The following is a 20125-nucleotide window of genomic DNA, read 5'->3' as shown; positions in this document are numbered from 1 at the left end:
TTCACAAAACAGACCACTGCCATTTGTGAGAGAGATACCACAGCAGTCTCAGTAAACCATGTCAAATCAATTCTCAAATCATAAACAATATATTGCACCATTTTGGTACACATGTGCTTTTTTCTAGGTTTGCAATTAGCAGGTAACTCCTGAAGGAGCTGATCTCATTCTCACTGATGCAGATTGCTTAAGCAAAATTGGAGAAGCACCCTCTTAAAATCAATCAAAATGAAACAAAACTGCCTTCTGTAGCATAATATAATTTGTCGGTTGGTACTGAGAAGAGTAATTTGGATAGCAACTGTGAAGGGAAAGGTAAAACAAAGAAGAATAAGATCAGAGATTCTGATTTGGAAGGAACCACAAAGCTCATTTCATCCCAAACTTGATAGATGAAGAAATGGACCCAAAGACATTAATGTCTAGACTATAACAGGTCTTATAATTTGGGGTCCAGCAGCTTTTCTATAGCCTCATGTTAGCTTCTCATTTTGAGGCTGAAGTGTCTATTCTGATTAGTTCTTCTTAAGAATCCAGAATCATTAAATCATCACTATTATTAATACTGTGCTCTAGTCTGTGTTTCCCCACATCTTTCAATTAAAATCATTCCTTAGCTCTTGATGTATGTAGCAACCATCCTAGCAGGGTATGCTAATACCACCCACTCCTCTCCTACCTCCCACCCCTGTCTTCTCAGCACTAAAGTCACCGAGAGGTCATAGGGCTTCATTTCAGTAGCAATGAAGTAAAGAACATGAGACCTAGAATGAAATAAAGAACATGAGATTCTAGGTCAGGCACGGTGGCTCACGCCTGTAATCCTAGCACTTTGGGAGGCCGAGGTGAGCGGACCACGAGGTCAGCAGATCGAGACCATCCTGGCTAACACGGTGAAACCCCGTCTCTACTAAAAATACAAAAAAATTAGCCGGGTGTGATGGCGGGCACCTGTAGTCCCAGCTACTTAGGAGGCTGAGACAGGAGAATGGCGTGAACCCGGGAGGCGGAACTTGCAGTGAGCCGAGATGGCACCATTGCACTCCAGACAAGGCGACAGAGCGAGGCTCCACCTCAAAAAAAAAAAAAAAAAAAAAAAAGAAAATCCCTCACCTATTTCATTGTTTATAAAATGAATATGAGATAGATAGCTATAACATAAAGATTATTTCTAAGGTTCCTTCAAATACCATTATAACTGAATGCACTGCACAATCAAAAAGAAAATCCAATTCATTGTAACATTAGTTTACCTAGATATCAAGGAAATGCCTTAGTCCACTCTATTACAATGCAATACAAAAGAAAAAAAGGAAGAACAGCACCCCCACATGCATTTTTTGAAGTATATCCTTTAAATTACTAAGGTCTGATTACTTCCATGTACCTCCTGCTTAAGATTAAAAACAAACAAAAAGCAACACTCAATAGGGTTGAATTTACTGAAGCATCTTCTTTCTTCTCTTTCCTTTTTCTTTCTTTTATTCCTCCTCTTCTTGTTTCTCCTCCTTTCCCTTTCTTCATTTCTTTTGCTTCTCTCCCTTCCACTTCATACTTCTTCCCGTCTTTCTTTCTCTATAAATATTTCAGTTAACTTTCCAACTTTTTTTTAATTTTCCCTGTTTTTTTTTCTGTCTACAAATGATTGCAGTAGGTTCAGAAAGCTCATTAACTATTTTCCTTAATGCTTTAACAAAGGAAACACATTAACCTACTGTCATTCTGTAAGTACTTGATTGCCTACATTCTGTAAGCCCTCATGGCTCTTTTGGTCAATAGCTGAATTATTGCTGTTTCCTATCTTTCCTAATTGAATGAACACGGCCCCTTGATTTCTGTTGAAGCTGAGTTGCAGTTGCTTGGCGAATTTTCAATCTTTCTGATCTTTCCCCTTTGACTGATTAGTTTTATTTATCATCCAATTTTTTAAATTGTGGCTTTGGCACACCTGCCTCAGGGTAAGAGAACGTGATTAAACACATTAAAAGAAATCCACAGAACAGAGTGGTTACATAATTAATCAGTCTTGAGCAGTACCAAAAAAAGTGCTGACCCAAAAGCATGACATTTGGGGAAAGGGTAATTTTAAGAGTTTAAAAACATTCTAATGAATTGATTTTTGTTCCTGAATTTCCTTTTTCATATATACAGGCTAGAATATAACAATAGTTATTTCTTTATAGCAAGTCTCCTTTTACAAAATACAACAGTTTCCCACTAGGCATGGTGTATAGGAATACTAGGTGAACAGTTGATGAAGAATCTGTTCCCTGATGGGAATGCCTTGAGGTAAGTCAGATACGTTTTAATCTTCTTAGAGTTATATTTTTTATTCTATTTCTAATTTAGGACCTTCATACATCAAGATGACTAGGGGAACTGAACTGCAACAGTATGTATTTTCCATAGAAATTTTTATATACTCACCTCTTTATTTTTTTAGTGTTTTTTCTTTTATTATACTTTAAGTTCTAGGGTACATATGCAGAATGTGCAGGTTTGTTACATATGTATACATGTGCCAAGTTGGTGTGCTGCACCCATTAACTCATCATTTACATTAGGTATATCTCCTAATGCTATCTCTCCCCCCTCCACCCACCCCATGACAGGCCCCGGTGTGTGATGTTCCCCACCCTGTGTCCAAGTATTCTCATTGTTCAATTCCCACCTATGAGTAAGAACATGCGGTGTTTGGTTTTTTGTCCTTGTGTTAGTTTGCTCAGAATGATAGTTGCAAGCTTCATCCATGTCCCTACAAAGGTCACGAACTCATCCTTTTTATGGCTGCATGGTATTCCATGGTGTATATGTGCCACATTTTCTTAATCCAGTCTATCATTGTTGGACATTTGGGTAGGTTCCAAGTCTTTGCTATTGCGAATAGTGCCACAATAAACATATGTGTGCATGTGTCTTTATAGCAGCATGATTTATACTCCTTTGGGTATATACCCAGTAATGGGATGGCTGGGTCAAATGGTATTTCTAGTTCTAGATCCTTGAGGAAGCGCCACACTGTCTTCCACAATGGTTGAACTAGTTTACAGTCCCACCACCAGTGTAAAAGTGTTCCTATTTCTCCACATCCTCTCCAGCACCTGTTGTTTCCTGACTTTTTAATGATCACCATTCTAACTGGTGTGAGATGGTATCTCACTGTGGTTTTGATTTGCATTTCTCTGATCGTCAGTGATGATGAATATTTTTTCATGTGTCTGTTGGCTGCATAAATGTCTTCTTTTGAGAAATGTCTGTTCATATCCTTCGCCCACTTTTTGATGGGGCTGTTTGATATTTTCTTGTAAATTTGTTTAAGTTCTTTGTAGATTCTGGATATTAGACCTTTGTCAGATGGGTAGATTGCAAAAATTTTCTCCCATTCTGTAGGTTGCCTGCTCACTCTGATGGTAGTTTCTTTTGCTGTGCAGAAGCTCTTTAGTTTAATTAGATCCCATTTGTCTATTTTGGCTTTTGTTGCCACTGCTTTTGTTGTTTTAGTCATGAAGTCCTTGCCCTTGCCTATGTCCTGAATGGTATTGCCTAGGTTTTCTTCTAGAGTTTTTATGGTTTTAGGTCTAACATTTAAGTCTTTAATCCATCTTGAATTAATTTTTGTATAAGGTGTAAGGAAGGGATCCAGTTTCAGCTTTCTACATATAACTAGCCAGTTTTCCCAGCACCATTTATTAAATAGGGAATCATTTCCCCATTTCTTGTTTTTGTCAAGTTTCTCAAAGATGAGATGGTTGTAGATGTGTGGTAGTATTTCTGAGGGCTCTGTTCTGTTCCATTGGTCTATATCTCTGTTTTGGTACCAGTACCATGTTGTTTTGGTACCAGTACCATGCTGTTTTGGTTACTGTAGCCTTGTAGCATAGTTTGAAGTCAGGTAGCATGATGCCTCCAGCTTTGTTCTTTTGGCTTAGGATTTTCATGGCAATGTGGCCTCTTTTTTGATTCCATATGAGCTTTAAAGTATTTTTTTTCCAATTCTGTGAAGGAAGTCATTGGTAGCTTGATGCAGATGGCATTGAATCTGTAAATTATCTTGGGCAGTATGGCCATTTTCACAATATTGATTTTTCCTATCCATGAGCATGGAATGTTCTTCCATTTGTTTGTGTCCTCTTTTATTTCATCGAGCAGTGGTTTGTAGATCTCCTTGAAGAGGTCCTTCACATCCCTTGTAAGTTGGACTTCTAGGTATTTTATTCTCTTTGAAGCAATTGTGAATGGGAGTTCACTCATGATTTGGCTCTCTGTTTGTCTGTTATTGGTGTATAGGAATGCTTGTGATTTTTGCACATTGAATTTGTATCCTGAGACTTTGCTGAAGTTGCCTATCAGCTTAAGGAGATTTTGGGTTGAGACAATGGGGTTTTCTAACTATACAATCATGTCATCTGCAAACAGGGACAATTTGACTTCCTCTTTTCCTAATTGAATACCCTTTATTTACTTCTCCTGCCTGATTGCCCTGGCCAGAACTTCCAACACTATGTTGAATAGGAGTGGTGAGAGAGGGCATCCCTGTCTTGTGCCAGTTTTCAAAGGGAATGCTTCCAGTTGTTGCCCATTCAGTATGATATTGGCTGAGGGTTTGTCATAAATAGCTCTTATTATTTTGAGATATGGCCCATCAATACCTAGTTTATTGAGAGATTTTAGCATGAAGTGCTGTTGAATTTTGTCAAAGGCCTTTTCTGCATCTATTGAGACAATCATGTAGTTTTTGTCATTGGTTCTGTTTGTGTGATGGATTACGTTTATTGATTTGCATATGTTGAACCAGCGTTTCATCCCAGGGATGAAGCCCACTTGATCATGGTGGATAAGCTTTTTGATGTGCTGCTGGATTCGGTTTGCCAGTATTTTATTGAGGATTTTGGCATCAATGTTCATCAGGGATATTGGTCTAAAATTCTCTTTTTTGGTTGTGTCTCTGCCAGGCTTTGGTATCAGGATGATGCTGGCCTCATAAAATGAGTTAGGGAGGATTCCCTCTTTTTCTATTGATTGGAATAGTTTCAGAAGGAATGGAACTGGCTCCTCTTTGTACCTCTGGTAGAATTTGGCTGTGAATCCTTCCAGTCCTGGACTTCTTTTGGTTGGTATGCTATTAATTATTGCCTCAATTTCAGCGACTGTTATTGATCTATTCAGGGATTTAACTTCTTCCTGGTTTAGTCTTGGGAGGGTGTATGTGTCCAGCAATTTATTCATTTCTTCTAGATTGTCTAGTTTATCTGTGTAGAGGTGTTTATAGTACTCTCTGATGGTAGTTTGTATTTCTGTGGGATCAGTGGTGAGAACCCCTTTATCATTTTTTATTGCATCTATTTGATTATTCTTTTCTTCTTTATTAGTCTTTCTAGCGGTCTATCAATTTTGTTGATCTTTTCAGAAAACCAGCTCCTGGATTCATTGAATTTTTGAAGGGTTTTTTGTGTCTCTGTTTCCTTCAGTTCTGCTCTGATCTTAGTTATTCTTGCCTTCTGCTAGATTTTGAATGTGTTTGCTCTTGCTTCTCTAGTTCTTTTAATTGTGATGTTAGGGTGTCAATTTTAGATCTTTCCTGCTTTCTCTTGTCGGCATTTAGTGCTATAAATTTCCCTCTACACACTGCTTTAAATGTGTCCCAGAGATTCTGGTATGTTGTGTCTTTGTTCTCATTGGTTTCAAAGAACATCTTTATTTCTGCCTTCATTTCGTTATATACCCAGTAGTCATCCAGGAGCAGGTTGCTCAGTTTCCATGTAGTTGAGCAGTTTTGAGTGAGTTTCTTAATCCTGAGTTCTAGTTTGATTGCACTGTGGTCTGAGAGACTGTTTGTTATAATTTCTGTTCTTTTACATTTGCTGAGGAGTGCTTTACTTCCAACTATGTTGTCAATTTTGGAATAAGTGCGATGTTGTGCTGAGAAGAATGTATATTCTATTGATTTGAGGTGGAGAGTTCTGTAGACGTCTATTAGGTCTGCTTGGTGCAGAGCTGAGTTCAAGTCCTGGATATCCTTGTTAACTTTCTGTCTCGTTGATGTGTCTAATGTTGACAGTGCGGTGTTAAAGTCTCCCATTATTATTGCATGGGAGTCTAAGTCTCTTTGTAGGTCTCTAAGGACTTGCTTTATGAGTCTGGGTGCTTCTGTATTGGGTGCATATATATTCAGGACAGTTATCTCTTCTTGTTGAATTGATCCCTTTACCATTATATAATGGCCTTCTTTGTCTCTTTTTACCTTTGTTTGGTTTCAAGTCTGTTATCAGAGACTAGGATTGCAACCCCTGCCTTTTTTTGTTTTCCATTTGTTTGGTAGATCTTCCTCCATCCCTTTATTTTGAGCCTATGTGTGTCTCTGCACGTGAGATGGGTCTCCTGAATACAGCATGCTGATGAGTCTTGACTCTTTATCCAATTTGCCAGTCTGTGTCTTTTAATTGGAGCATTTAGCCCATTTGCATTTAAGGTTAATATTTTTATGTGTGAATTTGATCCTGTCATTATGATATTAGCTGGTTATTTTGCTTGTTAGTTGATGCAGTTTCTTTCTAGCCTCGATGGTCTTTACAATTTGGCATGTTTTTGCAGTGGCTGGTACCGGTTGTTCCTTTCCATGTTTAGTGCTTCCTTCAGGAGCTCTTGTAAGGCAGGCCTGGTGGTGACAAAATCTCTCAGCATTTGCTTGTCTGTAAAGGATTTTATATCTCCTTCACTTATGAAGCTTAGTTTGGCTGGATATCAAATTCTGGGTTGAATATTCTTTTCTTTAAGAATGTTGAATATTGGCCCTCTCTTCTGGCTTGTAGAGTTTCTGCCGAGAGATCCGCTATTAGTCTGATGGGCTTCCCTCTGTGGGTAACCCGACCTTTCTCTCTGGTTGCCTTTAATTTTTTCCTTCATTTCAACTTTGGTGAACCTGACAATTATGTGTCTTGGAACTGTTCTTCTTGAGGAGTATCTTTGTGGTGTTCTCTGCATTTCCTGAATTTGAATGTTGGCCTGCCTTGCTAGGTTGGGGAAGTTCACCTGGATAATACCCTGAAGAGTGTTTTCCAGCTTGGTTGTATTCCCCCCGTCACTTTTAGGTACACCAATCAGATGTAGATTTGGTCTTTTCACATAGTCCCATATTTCTTGGAGGCTTTATTCGTTTCTTTTTACTCTTTTTTCTCTAAACTTCTCTTCTCACTTCATTTCATTCATTTGATCTTCAATCACTGATACCCTTTCTTCCACTTGATTGAATCGGCTGCTGAAGCTTGTGCATGTGCCATGTAGTTCTCGTGCCATGGTTTTCAGCTCCATCAGGTCATTTAAGGTCTTCTCTATGCTGTTTATTCTAGTTAGCCATTCGTCAATTTTTTTTTCAAGGTTTTTAGCTTCTTTGCAATGGGTTCAAACATCCTCCTTTAGCTTGGAGAAGTTTGTTATTACCGATCGTCTGAAGCCTTCTTCTCTCAACTCGTCAAAGTCATTCCCCGTCCAGCTTTGTTCCATTGCTGGCGAGGAGCTGCATTCCTTTGTAGGAGAAGAGGTGCTCTGATTTTTAGAATTTTCAGCTTTTCTGCTGTGGTTTCTCCCCATCTTTGTGGTTTTATCTACCTTTGGTCTTTGATGATGGTGACGTACAGATGGAGTTTTGGTGTGGATGTCCTTTCTGTTTGTTAGTTTTCCTTCTAACAGTCAGGATGCTAAGCTGCAGGTGTGTTGGAGTTTGTTGGAGGTCCACTCCAGACCCAGTTTGCCTGGATATTACCAGAGGAGGCTGCAGAACAGCAAATATTGCAGAACAGCAAGTGCTGCTGCCTGATCCTTCCTCTGGAAGCTTTGTCTCAGAGGGGCATCCAGCCGTATGAGGTGTCAATCAGCCCCTCCTGGGAGGTGTCTCCCAGTTAGGCTACTCAGGGTTCAGAGACCCACTTGAGGAGGCAGTCTGTCTGTTCTCAGATCTCAAACTCCATGCTGGGAAAACCATTACTCTCTTCAAAGCTATCAGACAGGGACGTTTAAGTCTGCAGAAGTTTCTGCTGCCTTTTGTTCAGCTATGCCCTGCCCCCAGAGGTGAAGTCTACAGAGGCAGGCAGGCTTCCTTGAGCTGCGGTGGGCTCCACCCAGTTTGAGCTTCCTGGCTGCTTTGTTTACCTACTCAAGCCTCAGCAATGGCAGACGCCCCTCCCCCAGCCTTGCTGCCACCTTGCAGTTCAATCTCAGACTGCTGTGCCAGCAGTGAATGAGGCTCTGTGGGAGTGGGACCCTCCGAGCCAGGTGTGGGATATAATCTCCTGGTGTGCCATTTGCTAAGACCATTGGAAAAGCACAGTATTAGGGTGGGAGTGTCCCAATTTTCCAGTTACCATCTGTCACACCTTCCCTTGGCTAGGAAAGGGAATTCCCTGACCCCTTGTGCTTCCCGGGTGAGGCAATGCCCCTCCCTGCTTCAGCTGACACTCCATGGGCTGCACCTACTGTCCAACAAGCCCCAGTGAGATGAACCCGGTACCTCAGTTGGAAATGCAGAAATCACCCATCTTCTGTATCGCTCATGCTGGGAGCTGTGGACTGGAGCTGTTTCTATTTGGTCATCTTGGAACCTCCTCCCTTTTTTAGTGTTTTGAGACAAGGTCTGGCTCTATCACCCAGGGTGGAATGCAGTGGCATGATCTCAGCTTACTGCAACCTCCACCTCCTGGGTTCAGGTCATCCTCTCACCTCAGCTTCCCGAGTAGCTGGGACTACAGGCATACACCACCACACCTGGCCAATTTTTGTTGAAATGGGATTTGCCATGTTGCCCATGGTTGGTCTTGAACTCATAAGCTCAAGCAATCCCTGCCTCAGCCTCCCAAAGTGCTGGGATTACAGCCCTGAGCCACCGTACCTGGCAACTCCCCTCTTTATTTGATAAAGGGTAGCAGGTGGAAGGCCAAACTGGCTTCATTTCCATGTGAACTGAAGCTGCATCAGGTTCCAAGATCCAGACAATGTCCTGGAGCTTGGCTCTGGTAAAAAATGTCTAGCATATGCTATCTCTGTTCATGATCTCAAAAACTTGCTGTGAACTTAGGTTATTTTCTCTTCTAAGCAATGTTGAGAAAAGTGATTGAGATGTGGACATCCTTATTTTGTTCTATTGCTAAAATGAAACTTGAATAGAGTGCTCAAATCTTAATTTTAACAGAAAACTACTCTTTCCATTTTACCAAACATGGGATTTATCAGCAAGAAATTCTTCAACCTTTCATTCATTTCTATAAATGTGATTATATCTTTTTTAAGTTAGACTAAATCAATTTTTTATTTATTTTTAAGATTCAGGGGGTACGGCCGGGTGCAGTGGCTCACACCTGTAATCCCAGCACTTTGGGAGGCCGAGGTGGGCGGATCACAAGGTCAGGAGATCGAGACCATGGTGAAACCCCGTCTCTACTAAAAAATACAAAAAATTAGCCAGGCGCCATGGCGGGCACCTGTAGTCCCACCTACTCAGTAGGCTGAGACAGGAAAATGGCATGAACCCGGGAGGCGGAGCTTGCAGTGAGCCGAGATCACGCCACTGCACTCCAGCCTGGGTGACAGAGCGAGACTCCCTCTCAACAAAAAAAAAAAAAAAAAAGATTCAGGGGGTACATGTGCAGTTTTTTTTACAAGGGTATATAGCATGATGCTGAGGTCTGGGCTTCTATTAATTTCATCTCTCAAAGAGTGAACATAGTACCCAACAGGAATTTTTTCAGCTCTTACCCCTCTCCCTCCTACCTTTTAGAGACTCCAATATCTACTCTTCCCATCTTTATGTCCCTGTGTAATCAATGTTCAGCTCCCACTTGTAAGTGAGGACATGTGGTATTTGATTTTCTGTTTTAGCATTAATTTGCTTAGGATAATGGCCTCCAGCTGCATTCATGTGGATGTGAAGGACATAATTAAATTCTTTTATATGACTGCATAGTATGCCATGGTGTATATGTACCACATTTTCTTTATTTAATAAATGTGATTATATCTTAATTCAACTTCATCCTGGCTGAGAAGAAGAGCTCTTTTTTCTTTTTTTCCAAACCTAATCTTTCTACCCATTCTAACATCACATTCTCTCATTTGCTTGACTTTATTCCATCAGTTGTAGTCTTAATTTTTCATAGGTTCATTCTCTTCTGGTTGCTCTTTTTTCTTTACCTAAACATTTCTCAATTACTGCCACTTTAAGCAGTATATAAATAAAATTGTTAACAAACAAAAATGCTTTTGGTGACTCTGTCTGCTCTGACCCTCAAGTATCTCTCTCTTTCTTTCTCTCTCTTTTATTCCTTTCAACCTCAAACTTTTGGAAAATTGAGTCTGTGCCACCATATTTTATCTGTCATTGCATACTCAGTACTCAACTGATCATGATATAATTTTTGCCTTCACCATAATACTGATACTGCTTTTAAAAAGATATAAAAACACCTTCTAAATGCAAAACCCAATGTGTACTTTTAAGGCTAAGCCAATCTGCATAATTTTGCCGGTTGCATCCTTTATAGTCATTGGCCACTGCACCATAAATCATGTCAAAATATTCAAGGACTTTATAGTCTAGAGGGGAATATGTGCAAAAATATGATTATGATATGTGTACTGCTATGATTTTGGTAATCATAGAGGGAATATGATAGAAACTGTTAGCTGCCACCCAATATCCATTCTCTTTTTCATAGAAACAGAACTCTGATTACACTGGGGAAAGCAATGTGCAGGATTAAAACACAAACAAACATACAAAATTTATATTTTGTAGCATACCTTGCAGTGAAATATAACAGTATGACTAAGCTCTAGCGAATAGTTTGTAAAAAAAAAAAAAATTAGTATTTGAAAGGGACCTTCTGGAAGGTTCCTTTAAAAGTGTAAGGAATGTTTGCTTCAGTTTCTCTTTATTCCTACTGCCTGGAATATACAAGTCATTGTTAGAGCCGTATAAGCCATATTTTTGACCTTGATAATAACGAGAGCCAGAAGCCAAGAAAAGTGAAGCTGAAAGACAAAAGTGCCTGTTATTCCCTGGTGACTTTGTGAAGCTGTCGTAACAGTTCTAGACCACCCATTTGCAGACTCACTTTATGGAGACAGTAAACCCCCAATTTGTTTTAACTGCCACAGTCAAGTCTCAGAATCTATAAAGGTACATTGGAATCACTTTGTGAAAAAAGTTGTTTCTGGATCACTGTCTCAGCTATTTTTTAAAAAATGGCATCCAACATATTTTCACTGGCTGGTCCCATATACTTCTCTTTCATACCTCTTTCCTAAGTTCCAGAACCAAAGACCCAACTTCTCCTAAACCTTTCTCCTTGGATGCCCCTTAGTCACTTAAATTCAAGAAGCAAAACCTGAATGAGTTTCCATACTCACCATAACATGGTCTTCCTTCTATATATACTGTTTAGTTAACGATGCCATTGTTGACTAAGTAAACTGTTTAACCTCAAAACCTTTAGGAAATTCTTAATTCTTTCTTCTTTTTCACCCTTAACACCCAATGGATAATTGCTTCTAAACATATTTTCCCTCAGAATTGTTCCTTGTATAGATACACTCCTTTCCATTCTCATCAATATTGCCCTAAGTAAGTTCTCACTGTTTCTCTCTTAGACTATTTTTTTTTTTTTTAATTATACTTTAAGTTCTGGGTTACATGTGCAGAACATGCAGTTTTGTTACATAGATATACATGTGCCCTGGTGGTTTGCTGCACCCATCAACCCATCACCTACATTAGGTACTCTTCCTAATGTTATCCCTCCCCTAGCCCCCCACCCCTCGACAAGCCCCAGTGAGTGATGTTCCCCTCCCTGTGTCCATGTGTTCTCATTGTTCAACTCCCACTTACGAGTGAGAGCATGTGGTGTTCGGTTTTCTGTTCTTGTGTTAGTTTGCTGAGAATGATGGTTTCCAGCTTCATCCATGTCCCAGCAAAGGACATTAACTCATCCTTTTATATGGCTGCATAGTATTCCATGGTGTATATATGCCACATTTTCTTAATCCAGTCTATCATTGATGGACATTTGGGTTGGTTCCAAGTCTTTGCTATTGTGACTAGTGCTGCAATAAACATCTTAGACTAATTTGTAAAAGTCATTCCTAAATAGGTCTCAATCCTTTAGTCCCTTATCTTTCTAATCTATCACTGCCGTGTCTAAAAAATGTTAACTTTGAAATACATAGATTTACTATTGCCATCTCAAACTAAGAAATTGTTAATTACTCTCAATTGCCTACAGGGTAAAATTAAATTATAAATGATCCTTTCAAAACATTCCCAGTTTCCTTTACAAGCTTTTGCTCTACTTGCCCACCCACCCTTATTCCAAAATGCACACACCAAGAGTACCAAGTAAAGTTGATTTCAGTCAAATCAGACTGCCCGCCATGTCCATAACATTCCATGTCTTCCCTATCTCTGTTTTATTTCAGTTGTCCCATCTATCTCAAATCCTTTCCCTCTCCTTCTCCTATAAGTACACATTTGTTTTCTACTTATTAACCAAGGCCCAAAGCAGGTTTGAGCCACTTATGAGGCTTTCTCTTGCCTGCTCTGCACATCAAATAAATTATTTCCTCACTTGCTATACATGTACATTTGTACATGCCAATATTATATGGTTTATTACAGTGTTCTGGAATCTTTTTTGTATATTCAGGTACATTTTATGTTTCTTAATTTTTTATGCATTTCAATATCTTAAGGAAATTACCATATAATCATCTTTACATCCCTCAGATGTACTACTATGCCTTGCACAGTGAGGGGCTCAATTCATAGTAATGGATTTGAATGAACTACATATATTTTGTCTCTATACAGGTAAAACATGCAACTTCACGATGAGTGCTTGCAATATAGATGTAAGAATGATTGGGGAATAATTTTAATTAAATGGTATATTATAAGAATATCTCTCAGGTTATTTTATTTTATTAATTCATCTTCTTTATCCTAAACCTTCACACCTCAGACCCAGAACAGAACATACTGCCCATTCACTTTAGAAATGCATTCCGTTCATACCTACTTATTTTTAACCCACTATATTTGGTAAGGCAATGTTTCATGAACCTAATCTTGGGATGCCAGCTTTATTTAGTAAACTTTGAATAGTCTGTAGTTTTGAATACCAAATTTCTGTAATTTTTAGTGTCTCTCTGCTTTGGAATCATGCTTGCCATTTTTCAAGAGATCTTATAGAAAAATGATAGATTAGATCTTCTGAATTTAAAGAATAGGAACAAGACAAGAACTCAGGGTCACTGGGAGATTAAAGTAAGTGTGCTTTGGCACACGTAAATGTAATGTATTTAGAAAGCTTTCTAGGATCTACCTGCAAACAGATGGCAGTAAGATATGCAAAAGGGGGCACACTCTCCTTTTCCAGATTTATTTTTTTTTCTAATGGGGAATAGTGAGTGAGATGATGACAGATAGTTTTGGATTTGCAATGCTATTCCTCATTTTATATAATGACTCAGCTTTTAAATTGTAAATCATGAATTCTAAATAGCTCCTGCCTAATTTATCTGTAATATATGTAAAGTTCATGAATTTGAATCATCATACCAAACAGGAATGAATTTCTATATATAGAAAGGAAATTGTATTTTGGAAGGATAATTAACTCCAATAAATTTTAACAGCTATGCAGAGGCTGAACTTCTACCAAAGAATTTTTGAAAGCTTAGCGTCATACAACATGAAACTGTATATTTGAAAAATAAAATTTATATGAAATTTAGACCTTACAAAGCACGATTAGTGTGTGAAAATGACAAAAGTAAATGGAAGAGTTTATCCTCCAAATAAACATACTTTTTTACATATTTACAGCAGTATAATGTTAAATGAGAAAATGAAGACTGGATGTTTAATAAGCCAAAAGGAATATACAGTAGTTAAAAATATGTATACATATTAATACATAAGCATCTATACACACATACATGCTGTGTGTATCTATATAAATGTATATATACATACATGTATGCATATGTGTCTATACACACACATGTTCCTATTTGCATGGCTTGTGACTAAATAAAATGCATTTTTCTTTGAAAAGTGACAGGGCACTAGTAATGCACTCACTGTGTTTATGTGGGATTTTTGATAAAATTTGAATATCAAAGACACCATTTTTCCCCCTCTAACAACCACTGGAATAAAAAGCTATAATGCAATACCATCTTGTAATTTCCAAATTATTCACTTTCGACTTGTGTTTTTCACTTTCATCACAAATTCAGTGTTGTCTCTCTGAACAGAGGTATCATAGACCTTTGAAGGTAAACTCAACTCTGACATTTACTAGTATGACATTGGGAAAGCTATATAAGAAAACAGAACAAATAAATAAGTGATCCATCTGGCATGTTATTGTGAAGATTAACATAAAATATAGGCAAGACATAGACAGTCACTATTTGTTTCCTCCCCTCTACTTTTTTTTTTTTTTTTTTTTATTGAGATGGAGTCTCTCATTGTCGCCCAGGCTGGAGTGCAGTGGCACGATCTCGGCTAACTGAAAGTTCCACCTCCTGGATTCAAGTAATTCTCGTGCCTCAGACTATTGAGTAGCTGGGATTACAGGCATGTGCCACCACACCCAGCTAATTTTTGTATTTTTAGTAGAGACAGGGTTTCACCATGTTGGCCAGGTTGGTCTTGAACTCCTGACCTCAAGTGATCTGGACACCAAAGCACTGGGATTATAGGCCTGAAACACAGCAACTGGCCCCTGCCCACTACTTTTGATGGTGATCCTTTGTTTGTGTTTTTGTAATTACATCCTCTTTCAGAACATTAACTCATTGAGGGACTGTCCAATGCCAGGATAGAGAGGCCCTAAATGTTACAGACATATAAATATACTAGTGTAATTTAAAAAAATTTTCTCAGAAATATAAATTCCCAGAATATTTATATTGTTTTATTTAAACTTAAATTTATAATCTTAGTCCATGTCCTTCTCAAAGTCACTGATAACTGAATCCAACATAGATATCAAATATTATTTTATTACCATTTCTTCTCCAGAGAAATGATCTACTGCTATTAAAGGATGAGTAGAAAAGTTATACATTAGTTCTACCATGGTAATTTATAGCAGCTTAAAACTCAGGGCCACCAAAGAATTTATGAAAATTCCTCTAAATCTATTAAGTTCTATCATACTCCATTTCTGAAAATATATATGGAAATGAAAAATCTCAAGACATGAACATCTATGTTATAAAAAGAAATAGGGGGAAAATGAATATCAATTAATAGCAGCGAAGCAATCATTTTATTAATTTGCAATTCCACATGCATTTATTTTAGAAAAATTATAGGATTCATTCCGGAGTTCCATCTGTACACATTCTGAAGTCATGCTCTAAATTAACACGCATTTCTCATCCAAATGGCTTATAAAAGCTGATTTACTCTTTAATCTCTGAAGTAAATAAAAACAACATTTTTAACCTTTCTTTAAGAAATCTGCTAGTTTAAGATTTCTTGCTAGTTTAAATACATGTACTTTTAATAAAAACTCCAATTTAGTTTTTCTAAACTAATTTTACCTAAAAGATTTGGTCATGTAAACAAGGGTGTAGTTACTGTGTTTCAAGCATCTTCCACCTGTGATCATGTAAGTGCTAGGCAGTACTCACAGCTGACATGATGAGCTCTCCTCCCAGGTTCTGGATCTCAGCTTTAACTTGACTGCAGATTTTCAGTTGGTGGGAGTAGAACTTAATCTGTTCCAGGTAGGCCAACAAGTCCTGTTTGCAAGATGGATCTGGGCACTAAATATGCATCAAAGATAAAAATGGATATAGCAGAATAAATAATAGTTAGATCAAGGTGAGTAAATACAATATTCACATGGCAGGTACCTTATAAAGCAGCAATTTTATTTTCATACAGGACCAAGTAGATTCTGATATGCTTCTACCATTTACAATAGTTCATTCATTTTGCAACCTTTGTTACTTCAGCTTAGCCAAAAGGAACGTTAAAATAATTATTTTTTTGAGATGGAGTCTCGCTCTGTTGCCCAGGCTGGAGTGCAGTGGCAAGATCTTGGCTCACTGCAACCTCTGCCTCCTGGTTTCAAGTGATTCTCCTGCCTCAGCCTCCCGAGTAGCTGTGACTACAGGCATGCGCCACCACACCTGGCTAATTTTTTGTAGTTTTAGTAGAGATAGGGTTTCACTGTGTTATCCAGGATGGTCTTGATCTCCTGACCTCGTGATCTGCCTGCCTTGGCCTCCCACAGTGCTGGGATTACAGGCGTGAGCCACCACACCTGGCCAAGAAACGTTAAAATAATTTTTAGACATAAAAAGGTATATAAAATAGCTGCCTCTAATTTATGATAAAGGTTAGAAGCCTTCAGATTATATTTTTGGTAAATCTATAGAAATATTTAAAATGTAATTATTTCTTTCACCTAGAATTACTATTAGAAGGCTCCTAGAATTACTATTAGAACGCTGCTGGAGACTTATGGTCTCTACACTGTCTGTCCTGTGCTACTCAACAACATGGAGCAACATAATACGTTCTACTACTTTCAGCATTCAATGTACTTAGCTGTTAAAGACAAAGGAAATTATTTCTACCTTAGATAACAGCTGTGAATCTAACTGAAGCCAAGAAACAGACAGGACACAGGTTTTAGAATACTAAATTTCCTTATGAAAACCAGCCTCCTACATCATTTTATCTTTTTGAAGGAACTTCCTGGAGGACAGCTTTGAGCTTTATCATAACATGGTAAATAGCTTTGGTTAAGATTTAATCTTTGTGTTCTTTCTCCTATGCAATTATAATAAATTTATAAAAATTCCTTCTAATTTAATTCCACTTTTAGTAAATTTGTATAAGAACAAGGAAATGTGGACAGTGATTTATATGCAAAGATCTTCATTGTAGCATTATGTATAATAGCAAAATTTGGAAATAACCTAAATGTCCCAAAATAATGGAAAGACTAAATAAGAATGAATATCAATATAATGTAGCATTACTCAGTATCAAGAAAATAGAGTTTCAAAGGATGTGGAAAAATGTTTTTGGAAGTTAAAAAAAATCAATATGTAAATATTGCAATCAAATTCTATTAAAAATTGTGTGTATTTAAAACATGCTGAATGCCAGATGCAGTGGCTCATGCCTATAATCCCAGCAATTTGGGAAGTTGAAACAGGAAAATCCTTTGAGCCTAGGAATTTGAGACCAGCCTGGGGAAGATAGGGAGACACCATCTCTACAAAAAATAAAAATAAATTAGCCAGGTGTGGTCCCAGCTATTCAGGAGGCTGAGGTGGGAGGATTGCCTGAGCCCGAGAAGTTAATGCTGCAGTGAGCCATGATTGCAACACTGCACTCCAGCCTGGGCAACAGAATGGGACCTTGTGTCAAAAAATAAATAAATAAAAATAAAAAATAAAATAATAAAACCTGCTGAGACAGCCTGAGCTGTCCATCCTTCCTAGGCATAGATCATGGTACATCAGGACTCTCTTTGCTCCATACCCAGGCAGATCTCCAGGCATTCAGAGTACCAGCTTGCCTAAATCAGCAGGCTGAGCTTCCCTACCCTTTCTGTGCATAGATCGTGGTATAGCAGACCCTCTCCACTCCACGCTTAGGCAGATTTCCAGGTATTCAAAGTACATGTTTGTTCAGATTGACAGCCTGAGCCACCCCACACTTTCTCTGCAGGGATCCAGGTATGTAGAGGAGCCTCTCTGCTTCATGCCTAGGCAGATCTCCCAGCATCTGGAGTACCCAGTCCCCTGGATTTGGAGTTTAGGCCACCCCAAATCTGTGTGTAGAGAACTTGAGGACAAGAAAGCTTCCCAGCTCCATATCTAGGCACACCTCTTGGTGTTTGGTACCCACTCACTGGATTATGCTTCAGCACCAGTGCTCATGCCTGCCCTTAGGGAATTTGTAGGCAAACCTGCCAGTCTGGACCTGCCCATCTTGCTCCCAACACCTCTGGGGCTGAGGAGGGAGCTCAGAGCATTTTGCACTACAAGAATAAGCCCATTGCCTGAGGCAAGAGAGAGCTTCTGCTAGTAAACAAGGATGAAGTATACACCCATCAGTATTGGTCATACACACCATCTACAGGCTTGTAGGTAGAACTGAACCGCCCAATATAAAACCTGCTGACACAAAGGTGTAGGAGTACACAAGTTAAGCCAAAAGACCTTACCCAGTATTCTCTAAACCCCCTAGGGAAAAATAGATGGGAAAGGGAAAGGGAAAGAAAAAAAAATCAATAGTATTATAGGGAAAGAAAAGAAAAATTATATCTGCACAAATATAATTACAAAAATTTGAAGTATCAATGCTTCAAGATGAGAAAGAACCAGTGTAAGAATTCTAGCACCATGAAAATTCAAAATGTAGTCATACCATCAACATACCATACTAGTTCTCCAGCTATGGTCCCCAGCAAAGTGGAAACTTGGAAATGACAGATAAAGAATTTGAAGTGTGGATTGCAAGGAAGCTTAATAAGATCCAAGATGAGGTTGAAAATTAACACAAAGAAACTTTTTAAAGCAATCCAGAGAATGAAGGAAGAGATAAACATCTTTAAAATATCAATCAGAGATTCTGGAATTAAAAAACTAACTTAATTTCAAAACAGAACTGGAAGCTTCACCAATAAACTGGACTAAGTAGAGGAAAGAATTTCAGATCTTGAAGACCAGTCTTTTGAATTGACCCAGTCGGAAAAAAATAAAGAAAAAGTAATTTTTATAAAATAAACAAAGTCTTTGAGAAATATGGCATTATGTAAAGTGGCCAAACCTAAAAATTAGTGACATTCCTGAGACTGAGAAAAAGATAACAACCTAGAAAAAATACTTGAAGTGATAAATCAAGAAAATGTTCCAAATTTTGCTAGAGAGGTAGACATCTAGATATAAGAAATCCAGAGAACACTTGAGAGATACTATACAAAAAGGAACGTCACCAAGGCATATAATAACCAGACTATCCAAGGTCAATGCTAAAGAAAAAATCTCAAAGGCAGCTAGAGAAAAAGGTCAGAAGACACACAAAGGAAATCCCAAAAGGTTAAAAGCAGACTTCTCTACATAAACCTTATTTATAAGCCGAGACAGATTGGAGGCCTATTTTCAGAATTCTTGAAGCAAAGAAATTCCAACAAAAAGTTCATATCCCACCAGGCTAAGCTTTATCACTGAAAGAGAAATAAAAATATTTTCCAGACAAACAAGCACTAAAAAAATTAATTACCATTAGGCCAGTCGTGTCAGAGATCTTTAAGAGAATTCTAAACATGGGGAAAATATAGAGCTGATACCTGTTACCACAAAAACACAAGTACAGAGCCCACAGATCTATAGAGCAACCAAACCATAGAAAATACAAAGCAACCAGCTTACAACTTCATGATAGGATCAAAATCTTGCATATTAATATTATCCTTGAATGTGAATAGCCTAAACCCCCCACTTAAAAGGCACAGAGTGGCAAGTTGGATAAAATAACAGCATCCATTCATCTGCTGTTTTCAAGATACCCATCTCACACATAATGGCATCAATAAGCTCAAAGTAAAGGGTTGAAGAAATATCTATCTTGCAAATTAAACTACAACAAAAAAGAGGAGCGGCTATTATACTAGATAAAATATATGTACTTTAAAATATATTTAAAATATAATATATATAACATATTAGGTAAAATATATGTATTTTAAAATATATTAAAATATAATATATAATATATTAGATAAAAAAGACTTTAAACCAAAAACAGTAATAAAGGACAAAGAAGGGTATTACATGATGATAAAGGGTTGAATTCAACAAAAAGACTTAACTATCCTAAATATGTATGTACCCAACACTGAAGCATCTGAATTCATAAAACAAGTACTTCTAGATCTACAAAAAGGCTTAGATAGCCACACGATAATGTTGAGGAACTTCAACAACTCACTAAAAGTGTTAGACATGTGAAATGTTAGTCAATTAAACCTCTTTTTTTTGAATAAATTAGCTAGTCTCAGATAGTATCTTCATAGCAATGTGAAAATGGACTAATAAA

At 37.9% G+C, this 20125-nt stretch overlaps 1 protein-coding gene across 3 annotated transcripts in view; it reads right to left on the bottom strand.

The window, feature by feature from the left end:
* The window catches only part of CTNNA3 (catenin alpha 3), a 1788954-nt gene that overhangs the window by 36738 nt on the left and 1732091 nt on the right, over positions 1 to 20125 (bottom strand). For all 3 annotated transcript variants that reach the window (XM_055353691.2, XM_055353692.2, XM_019035348.4), the window contains one exon: positions 15694 to 15828. In XM_055353691.2, the coding sequence (XP_055209666.2) occupies positions 15694 to 15828 (135 nt within the window). The remainder of the gene's footprint in view (positions 1 to 15693; positions 15829 to 20125) is intronic.

Source organism: Gorilla gorilla, chromosome 8 (genome assembly GCF_029281585.2).
Source record: "Gorilla gorilla gorilla isolate KB3781 chromosome 8, NHGRI_mGorGor1-v2.1_pri, whole genome shotgun sequence".
Taxonomy (NCBI): domain Eukaryota; kingdom Metazoa; phylum Chordata; class Mammalia; order Primates; family Hominidae; genus Gorilla; species Gorilla gorilla.
The sequence above is the reverse complement of the archived record's forward strand: the minus strand, read 5'-3'. Positions and strand labels throughout refer to the sequence as shown.